Source organism: Sus scrofa, chromosome 6, assembly GCF_054392235.1.
Source record: "Sus scrofa isolate SSC_HxYL_T2T_F1_AM1 chromosome 6, Sscrofa_HxYL_maternal_Yorkshire_Landrace_v2.0, whole genome shotgun sequence".
Lineage (NCBI taxonomy): Eukaryota > Metazoa > Chordata > Mammalia > Artiodactyla > Suidae > Sus > Sus scrofa.
The window spans coordinates 58002145-58012920 of record NC_139388.1 but is presented as its reverse complement, the minus strand read 5'-3'; the positions used below and the strand labels follow the sequence as shown (position 1 = coordinate 58012920).

Here is a 10776-nt window from a genome sequence, read left to right as displayed (position 1 = left end):
CATAAAATTGACCAATTTAACCATTTTTAAGAGTACAGTTTTGGGAGTTCCCGTTGTGGTGCAGAGGAAACGAATACGACTAGGTGCCTGGAGGTTGAGGGTTCAATCCCTGGCCTCGCTCAGTAGGTTAAGGGTCCACCGTTGCCGTGAGCTGTGGTGTAGGTCACAGGCATGGCTCAGATCTTGTGTTGCTGCAGCTGTGGTGCAGGCCAGCAGCTGTAGCTCCTATTAGACCCTTAGCCTGGGAACCTCCATATGCCATGGGTGTGGCCCTAAAAAGCAAAAAAAAAAAAAAAAAAAAAAAAAAAAAGTAAACGTTTGCCTTAAGAAGACACTGAAAAGAAAGTGAAAAGACAAGCCATGGACTCAGAGAAAATATTCACAAGAGGCATATCTGATTAAGGATGTATACTCGGATTATATACAGAACTCTCCAAACTCAGTAATTAGAAAACAATCCAATTAAAAAGGGCAAAAAAATTTTGAACACATCACTGAAGAAGATATACAATGGCTAATAAGCCCATGAAAAGATGCTCAACTTCATTAGCCACTAGAGACACACAAATTCAAATGACAATTGCGATACTAGAACACATCTGTTAGAATGGCTTAAAAAAAACCCCTGACAATATCAAGTGCTAACAAGGAAGTGTAGCAACTGGAACCCATCTACGTTGCCGGCGAGAATGCACGATGGTAAACTGGCTTGCCCAGATAATTCAAGATGGTTCCCACTATATATATATTTTTCTGTCTTTTTAGGGCTGTACCCGCGGCATCTGGAAGTTCCCAGGCTAGGGGCTGAATTGGAGCTGCAGCTGCCGTCCTACATCACAGCCACAGCAACACCAAATCCTTAACCCCCCAAGTGAGACCAGGAGTCGAACCCTTATCCTCACAGACACTATGTAGAGTTCTTAACTCGCTGAGCAACAATAGGAACTCCAAGATGGTTCCCACTTAGGAAACCAGTTTGGCAGTTTCTCATAAAGTGAAGCGTACAGACGTCCCATAAACTCAGCCATCCCCTAAGTAATTACCCAAGATAAATGAAAACATATTTCCATGCAGAGACTCCCATGCAAAGCTTCATAGCAACTTATCCATACTCATTCCAAACTGGAAACAAAATAAAACTAAACACCCAGTGTCCTTCCACAGATGAATGGATAGACCCACCATGGTCCATCCAGCTGATGGAATATTCCTCAGCAATAAAAAATACATCTTGAATGAAGCTGAATGAGAGAAGTCAGTCTCTAGAGCTACATAGGGTCTGACTCCATTTCCGTGACTTTCAAGAAAAGACAGAACCCATGCCTTCATGGATACTAGTCAGGTTCATTACCTCTGAGCCACGATGAGACTCTGACTCCCCGTCTGCCCTTCTCATCTTCTGCCTGCCCCCAACCCTCTCCCTGGCCCCGCCCCCAGCCCGCTCCCTGGCCCCGCCCCGCCCTCTCCCTGGCCCCGCCCCTGCTCCCTGGCCCCGCCCCCACCCCACCCCCGCTGCCGCCCAGCAGATACCTGACTTGGGGTAGGTGATGATGAAGATGTCGTCATCCTGCACCTTGGCGTTCTCTGCGATGCTGATGCTTTCTGGGGAGTAGACGCCCACGGGGAAGGGGATGCCTTTGTACCGGAAGTATTCGCCTGACAAATTCTGGCTGTAGGAGGGTGGGGGAGACACCGTGAGGAACGCGGAGGACTGCAGAGGAGGCCAGGCGGGGGTCAACCTCCCCGGGGGGGGGGCGGGGGCCTGCCTTTGAGCATCCTTCAAGGTCCTAGGAGCCTGCACAGGGGTCCAACTTCACGGCTGAGGCCTCCAGGACACTCGGCAGCAGAAAGTGACCGCGGACTCTCAGGCCAGGTGGGGGAGGTCAAGCAAGGGGCTGAGGGAGGCAAGGAATCTTCTCTGGGTCTCGTACCCTCATCGGCAAAGTAAGGCTAATTCACCGACCCCCCATCATGATCCTATGAGGCGACAGCATTTACTCTCCCGCTTTGAAGAGGCACAGAGAGGTTGAGAGACTTGCCCCAAGCCACACAGCTGGCGGGACATGCATCACTTCACACCTGCCAAGTGGGCTGAAGCGCTTTCCACACATTTCCTCTTCGCTCCAGCCCTCGAGGAAGACGCTAAGTCACACCTCATTGTACAAAGAGCGGCCAAAGGGACCAGGCCCCCTGCCCACTCCTAGGTGGCCATAGAGCGGCAGAGTCCACCCGTGAAACCCAGATGTGGAGTCGCCAGGAAGCTAGAAACATCTTAAGCTTTAAGCCCCTCACTCAAGCTGTTTTTCCCAAAACCCTGCAATATATTTGCAGAGCGGAGGTTAGAATTTCCAAAGTGACCTGTTTGAGGAGCAATGCATTTAATCCAATGACTCTTGTAACGTCCCCGGCGCCTCCTATTCCTGGTGTGGGAGAGGGGTAGGTATTTTGGGGACCTGGCTAAAGTGAGGTTGACTTGCACTAGACGTTGATGAGATATGTACAAGGTTTGCTGTCACATCTCTGTACCGTCACAGGATGGCAAGTTGGCTGGTGCAGGAACTGCTTCCAGAACACCTGCTGGACATAACGACAGGAAGGCTGGGGACTGAAGTGAGATCAAGATACCACATGTCCAAGGGTGCTTGGCACCGAAAGCACGGGATGGAAGAGAAGACTCAGGTTTGAAGCCACAAGCTGGTGTGTTACTTTTCTAGAATATCTGAGGTGTATGTGCCAGCTTCCAAGATGAAACAACTCATTTCTTTTCTCCTTCTCAGCAAATATTCTTTTTGCCTAATGTTGCACACACATGTACTGATTTTGTTTTATTTTATGTATTTAGTTATTTTTTTTAGGACGACACCTTCAGCATATGGAGGTTCCCAGGCTGGGGGTCAAATTAGAGCGGCAGCTGCTGGCCATAGCCGTAGCAATGCCAGATCAGAGCCACGTCTGTGACCTACACCACAGCTCAAGGCAACACTGGATCATTAACCCACTGAGCAGGGCCAGGGATCGAACCCGCGTCCTCATGTATACTACTTGGGTTCTTTATCTCTGAGCCACAACAGGAACTCCCCGATTTTTTTTTTCTTAAGGAGAATCCCCTCAAAATAGTATAAGCTTCAGGCACCATGAAGCCTGGGTCTGCCTAGTTATAGCTGCTACTTTCCATCTGTGGTCATTTCTAGTATACATTGAACTGAGGGGGGGGGGAAATTGTGTGTGTAAATGGGTTATGCATGTTTGTGGATTTCACTTCAGGGTAGTGAAGAGGATTTACAAATATTCTGTTATATAAAGTGGGCCAGGTTAAAAAAATGAAATACTACCTTTAAAAATATATTTTTTTTAAATAAAAAATTAGGCGTTCCCATCTTGGCTCAGCAGTTAATGAACCCAACGAGTATCCACGAGGATGAGGGTTAGATCCCTGGCCTCGCTCAGTGCATTAAGGATCCAGTGTTGCTGTGAGCTGTGTTGTATGTCCCAGACATGGCTCAGACCTGGTGTGGCTGTGGCTGTGGCTGTGGCGGAGGCCGGCAGCTACAGCTCTGATTCAACCCCGAGCCTAGGAACTTCCATATGCTGTGGGTGTGGCCCTAAAAAAAAAAAAAAGGCAAAAAAATCACAACCTTGTAAATTAATTATACTTCAATAAAACTTAAAAAAAAAAAAAAAAGGCGGAGTTCCCGTCGTGGCGCAGTGGTTAATGAATCCGACTAGGAACCATGAGGTTGCGGGTTCAGTCCCTGCCCTTGCTCAGTGGGTTAACGATCCGGCGTTGCCGTGAGCTGTGGTGTAGGTTGCAGACGCGGCTCGTATCACGCGTTGCTGTGGCTCTGGCATAGGCTGGTGGCTACAGCTCTGATTCAACCCCTAGCCTGGGAACCTCCATATGCCGCGGGAGCGGCCCAAGAAATAGCAACAACAACAACAAAAGACAAAAAAAAAAAAAAAAAAAAAAAAAAAAAAAAAGGCTAGGGAGTTCCCTGAGTTAAGGATCTGGCGTTATCCCTGCAGTGGCTCAAGTCACTGCTGTGGCATGATGGGTTCTATCCCTAGCCTGGGAACTTCTGAATGTTGCAGGCAAGGCGGAAAAAAAAAAAAAAAAAAAAAAAAAAAAAGAGGGCTTGGGTCTGACCACATAGATGAAGCTCAGAAACTTAATGATTTTTTCTGTTTTTATGGCTGCATCTGTGGCACATGGAGGGTCCCAGGCTAGGGGTTGAATAGAGCTAGGGGTCGAATTGGAGCTGCAGCTACAGGCCTAAACCACAGCCATGGCAACACGGGATCCAAGCTGCACCTGCGACTCATGTGGCAAGGCCAGATCTTTAACCCACTGAGCAAGGTCAGGGATCTGACACGCATCCTAACGGAGGCCATGGGTGCGGCCCTGAAAAGCAAAAAAAAAAAAAGAAAAAAAAAAAACCGAAAACAAAAAACAATTGTTTTTAATAAAAAGGAGGCGAGGTGTTGGGCCCCATGAGGATGAAACCCCAGATGGCTTGCACAAATAGGCTTTTTCTGTTAATTCTTCCTCATCTGCTTAATCCTTCTTGGCCTCCGTTTCCTTAACTCTAAAAACAAGGATATAAATAGCTTCGTGTCTTGGTTAACAGCATAAACCCTGGAGCCAGAATACAAGAGTTTGAATTCTACCTCCCACCAGCTGTGTGGCTGTGGACAAGTCACTCAACCTCTCTGTGCCTCAGTTCTTCCATTCATACAAGGGAGATTATAAACATTACCTTATAGGGTTGTTGTGAGCCTGTCAAAAGTGCTGAGAACTGGGTCTGGCACAGGAGTTTGCACTATATAAATATTTGTTGATTTTTTTTAAAATAGAGCTAGTGGGAAGGTTTAATGCACCATTAGAAATAAAAATGTTTAAAATAGAGTTTGGCTTGTAGTACAAATTCAATAAATCTGGACTAAAATTACTGTTATTATTATACCCAGTAACAGAGGCAACACCGGGCATTGTGCGAGCCAAGAGGTGGGGCTGCTCCGCACAGCCTTTGGCACATAGTAGGCCCTCAGCACACAGGCGTTACTTTATTATTCCGTGATGTCATTGGTTAGCCCATAGACTGAGCATGGGCAGGGAATTCGTAATGTCACTAGTTGCCAGGCAGATTTAGTCCAGGGAGCGGAGCTGTGAGGTCACCAGTTACCAGGCAGATTAACTGCTAAGTGCCTGGGCCTTAGCTCTGGTGGGTCACACGCGCTCTCTGGTGCCCTGGGCAGCAGATCTGGCCTCTTTGTGCTTCAGTTTCCTCATTTGTCACATGAAGATTAACAGTAATCTCTACCTCAGGGTTTTAATCCTACCTAAAGATTAAAAAAGATAGTATATATTAAACACCTGGCTCCTGATAAATGCTCAGGACACTGAAGCTCCCGTTAGCATCCCGCGCTATTTTAGTCTTTGATCTTTACCAACAGCTCCTTGAGGGAGAAACACCCCCAGCCCCCGCCAGCTTACAGGAGAGGGAAACGGAGTTGCCAACAAGGAAAAGATCCTGTGCCCTTCAGGAGTCCCTGAAATACTCACTGAATGCAAGGATGCCCTGCCATCTCCATCAGCACTTAGCATCTGGGGCTCAGCGGGTATTTGCCGGAATGAATGCATATGTGGATGAACAAATAAGTGGGTGAATGAATGAATGTGCGGGTGAATGAATGTGTAATTAACAAATGAGTGAATGAAGGAAGGGGGTTACCAGTAAAAAAGTTAGGGAAAGTCAAAGAGCGCTTGTCATGTCCTTTCACCTGCCTCCCAGGTTCTCAGCCCCCGGCACTTTAGAATCTCCTGTGGGTATGTTAGAAACTCCCCAAACCCAGCCTCATTCCTGGTCAACAGTGTCCACACCTTACTATGGCTTCTTCTGAGCCCAGAACAACCAGACGCTCAATAAATGACTGAGCATCAGTATTCGATAAACAATCAAGGCATGAACGCTGGAGAGCTGGGACTGCCTTGCATGTTAGGAGGCTACAGATGAGAAGATGGAGGGGGCGGGAGGGGAAGCCATATGGCCAAGGTCACGTGGCAAGTACCAATCAGAACTGAGACTTGAACCTCAAGTCCTGCAGCTCTGTTCCAGGCCTTCCTTCCCCCATACCCCGACACCAGCCCAAGCCCCCCAGTGCATCGAGCACTATTCCAACCTCTGGCCTCTGTATCTGCTGTTCATTCTGCCAGGAATGCTGACCCCTGCCATTCTCTGGGCTTGAGCGTGGAGGCCCCCACCTGGATTCCTGCTCAGCCGAATCTTACTGCATGTCCCCAAACAGGTGCTATGCGTCCTCTCTCCCCACCTCGTAATTAAATCTGGCCCCGGGGTGACCTTTCCTCTCCCTGGGTTCTGAGCCTATTTTGTTCCCATGCTACATCCAGGGCCTGGCATGCAGCTATCGCTCGGATGGAGCAGAGGAATGAAGATGACAACTGAGCTGTGGCAGAGACCAGCAGCGGGAGGAGCAGCAGAGAGATGATGGCCCACAGGATGGGTAATGGATCAATGATGCATTTAGCCTCATGGAAGAGGCCTGGCCTGCTAAGGAGACCCCAGGACATGAGACTCTAAGAATGGTCCCACATGGCGACCCTCCTGCCCCCCACCCTCTGTCCCCCAGGTCCTGGTTCTTCCTCTTGGTCCCCACTGTTCCAGTCCAGCTCAGGTCTCCTCTTTGCCCCCTGGAGCCTCAACCCAGTCTGCTCTCCAAACTCTCCTTCCTGTCCATTTCCAACATGGCCTGGAGCTCAAGGCCCTACATAGCCTGGGCCTGCTCACTCTTCTGGCCTCCTCCCCCAAAAGTCTTGTTTGGCTTCCTTCTGGCCCCAGCTTGAGAGAATGGGTAGGGGAACCTCCCTTGTGCAAATTCTATGCCAAGGGAATGCATTATCTCAGACTTCCCCCAGAACGCCGTGAAGTGGGTATTGAGGGCACCACTTCATGCCAGAAGCAATAGCGGCCCAGAGAGGTTAATATATTTTCTCAAAGTCACACAGTAGTCATCATAGGAGTTCTCAGTAAATACCTGTCGATGAGCCTCCACCCTTCCTCTGCCACTAGGACACAGTGTGTCTGTCTCCTGTGTTTTATCCTCTGTGCCCGGGAGAAAACAGGTGCACAATAAACAATCCCATCTCCAGTCCGGATCCCCTGGTGGTGGAAGCTCAGTCACCACCTCCATGGTGCAAAAGGAGATGGGCTGAGGTTGGACAGTCTCGGATTTGAACCCAGGCTCCATGGCTAACCAGCTGTGTGACCTCTGTGGAATCAGCAAAAGAAACCGCATCTAAAATTGGATCGGGAGTTGCCGTCATGACTCAGAGGTAAGGAACCTGACTAGTATCCTTGAGGACGTGGGTTCCATCCCTGGCCTCATTCAGTGGGTTAAGGATCCAGCGCTGCCATGAGCTCTGGTGTAGGTTGCAGCCTAGGCTCGGATCCCGAGTTGCTGTGGCTGTGGTGTAGGCCTGCAGCTGCAGCTCCGATTCCACCCCTAGCCTGGGAATTTCCATATGCCGCCGGTGCAGCTTTAAAAATCAAAAACAAAAAACAACCCCCCCCCAAATAAATAAAATCGGAGTGGGGACAGGCCTGTAGCGGGGGGCACTCATGCCCTGTCATGCACTCATTTGCTCAAATTGGGAGTGTCTAGAGGACATCTCCAACAGGAAGGTGCCTCTACTTATGGTCCAGCAGAAGGAAGAACGCTTCACTCCGCCCACAATGGTCCAGCCAATTAGAGACCGTAGCGGCCCAACCAATGAGAAACCTTCTTACTGTGGACTCCTCCAATGGACTCTTCAGTTGTCACAGCCCCGCCCCACTCCTCTTTTCCCTATAAAAGCAAGTTCCCCTCCTTCTTTCTCTGGATTTGCTAGTGGACTACCGAAGCTTGCGTTTCCCCGGCTGCATTTCCTCTGGCTGTTCCTGCAGAAACTCACTTTCCATGATTAAATTTGACACCTTGAATATACAGCTTGACCCCTCTGTGCCTCAGAGTCCTCATCTGGAGAGGGCGGATAGGAAGGCTTCCCTTGGGGGAACTTGATAAGATTAAAATCTGCTGTCCCCTGCCCCCTCTCCCCTGGACTGTTGCAGTCACCTCCTTATTGGTCTCCTTGCTTCCACCCTTTCCCCATAAAGTCCACTCTCCCCACCTGGCAGCCAGCAGGATCTGATTCGAACCTGAGTCAGTTCCTGTCCCTCCTCTGCTCAAAACCTTGCCTCACTCTGTCTCATTCCAAGCAACACCAAAGTCTCACCGGGATTGCAAGGGCCCTCAAGATCTTCCGTGATCTCCCTCTGCCTTTATCTTCATCCTCTCTCCTTTGCTCACTGGGCTGCAGCCACACAGGTCTCTTAGCTCTTCCTTCAACTCTTCAGGCTGAGTCCTGCCTCAGGGCCTTTGCACTGGCTGTTCTATCTTCCATTCAGGCCTATAACTGGCACCCTCACCTCCTGCAGATCTTTGCTCCAACATCACTGTTTATCGACCAGGCCTCCCCTGACACGCTGTTTACAATCGAACCCACTGCACCCCCTCATCCTGCCCTGTTTTCCCGTCACACTGACCAAGACCAGTTCTTACGGTTTACATATGCTTTACATGCCTGTGTGTGTGTGTGTGTTTGCCTTTTCTAGGGCCGCACCCACGGCATATGGAGGTTCCCAGAATAGTGGTCCAAACAGAGCAGTAACTGTATACACCAGAGCCACAGCAACGCGGGATCCGAGCCGCGCCTGTGACCTACACTACAGCTCATGGCAACGCTGGATCCTTAACCCACTGAGTGAGGTTTCGAACCTGAAACCTCATGGTTCCTAGTAGGATTCGTTAACCGCTGAGCCATGCTGGGAACTCCTACATGTCTTGTTTATTGCCTTTCTTCTCCACTTGCCTGTAAGCTGCATGAGACCAGGGATTTTTTTCTGGGGGGGGGGGCGGTTTCTGTCTTGATTGCCAGTGTTTCCAAACACAAAGACCCTCCGTCAATATTGGTTTGAAGAAATAAAAGAAATGCTCACAGTGCTCCCTGGCCCCACATGCCTCAGGACATTATGGGCCTTAATTCATTTATTCTGGCAACAGCCCTTAGAGACTGCTTGCTGGAATATTACCATCCCCACATGACAAATGAGGCGGAGGCACAGAGAGGCAAAGGCACTTGGCGGATATCACACAGCTGCAGAGGGCAGAACTGGGTTTTGAACCCAGGCAGCAAGACCCCAGGCTTGCACCCCCAACTACCAGAGCCATGGGGTAGCCCCTCCTACATCCTCATACAGTTCTCCCCAGGTGTGTTCATTCTGGGCCAGGGTTATGGGGGCTCGGGGGCTCGGGGGTGGTCGGATAGACAGATTTGATCTCAGTCAACTCACATAACCACTCTTTGTGTCCACCTCCCTTCCCTTGGTCACAGGAATATTTAACGCCTAAGGGTATATTATTATTATTATTATTATTATTTTCTTTTTAGGGCTGCACCTACGGCATATAGAAGTTCCTGGGCTAGGGTTCGAATCAGAGCTGCAGCTGCCAGCCTACACCACCACCACAGCCACGCTGGATCCTTAACCCACTGAGCAAGGCCAGGGATTGAACCCGCATCCTCGTGGACACTATGTCAAGTTCTTAACCCACTGAGCCACAACGGGAGCTCCTATTCATAGACCTCAATGAAACATCTTAATATACGCACAGATTTTAAAGCAAAGTTTCTCCCCCTCCTGGGGCTCCACCCGAGAGAAACAAAAACTCGTATTCTCACCAACATCTATATAGCTGCCCTGTTTAGAATTCTGAAGACTGAGAACGACCCAAATATTCGTCAACAGGTGAGTGGATAAACGGAAGTACAGGTATACCACACAATTACTACTCAGCAAAGACAAGAAACTCTTTTTTTTTTTTTTTTTTTTTTTGGCTGCCCTCACAGCGTGCAGAAGTTCCCCGGGCCAGGGATCGAACCTGCACCACAGCAGTGACCTGAGCCACAGTAGTGACAGTGCTGGATCCTTAACTGCTAGGCCCCTGGGGAACTCCTAAAAACAAAACTCTGATACCCACAACCATATGAATGAGTCTCAAAGGCATTGTGGAGGAAGGAAGCCGATTCAGGAGGTCACAACCTGCCTATTTCCATTTATGGGACTACAGTGGCCAGAATGATGGCCTCCAGACATCCGTGGCCCCATCTCCAGAAACTGCGAATACGTTCCATTGCACCATAAAAGGGATTTTGCAGCTGCGGTTATGTTAGGGGTTTTGAACTTGGGAGAGAGGCCGGTGAGTCCTGAATGTAACCACAGGGTCCTTATAAGAGGGAGGCAAGAGGGTCAGAATCAGAGCAAGAAGATGTAAAGACAAGCAGAGGTTAGAGAGAAGGGAGTTTGCGAGATCCTATACAGCTGGCCCTTTTTTCTTTTTCTTTTTGGCCGCTCCTGCAGCCTAGGGAAGTTCCTGGGCCAGAGATTGAACCCAAGCCCCAGCAGTGACAACACTGGATCCTTAACCTGCTGCACCACCAGGGAATTCCATGCAGCTGGCTTTGAAAATGGAGGAAGGGGCCACAAGCCAAGGGATGCGGGTGACCTCCAGGAGCTGGAAAAGGCACAGAAGGACCCTGGAGGAACGCCAATCTGCTGATGCTTCGATGTGAGCCCAGCCATGCTGGAGTTGGCCTTCTGACCTACAGAAATGCAGGTGCGTACGTCTGTATGGCTTTAAGCCACTCCATTGGTGGTCATTTGC

At 49.6% G+C, this 10776-nt stretch overlaps 1 protein-coding gene across 2 annotated transcripts in view; it reads right to left on the bottom strand.

Moving 5' to 3' along the window:
- Positions 1 to 10776, bottom strand: part of SULT2B1 (sulfotransferase family 2B member 1) — a 35217-nt gene that overhangs the window by 8825 nt on the left and 15616 nt on the right. For both annotated transcript variants that reach the window (XR_014804936.1, NM_001243697.1), the window contains 1 exon segment: positions 1531 to 1670. Coding sequence is in view for 1 of the 2 variants with exons in the window: in NM_001243697.1 (NP_001230626.1) it covers positions 1531 to 1670 (140 nt within the window). In the remaining variant the exon portion in view is untranslated.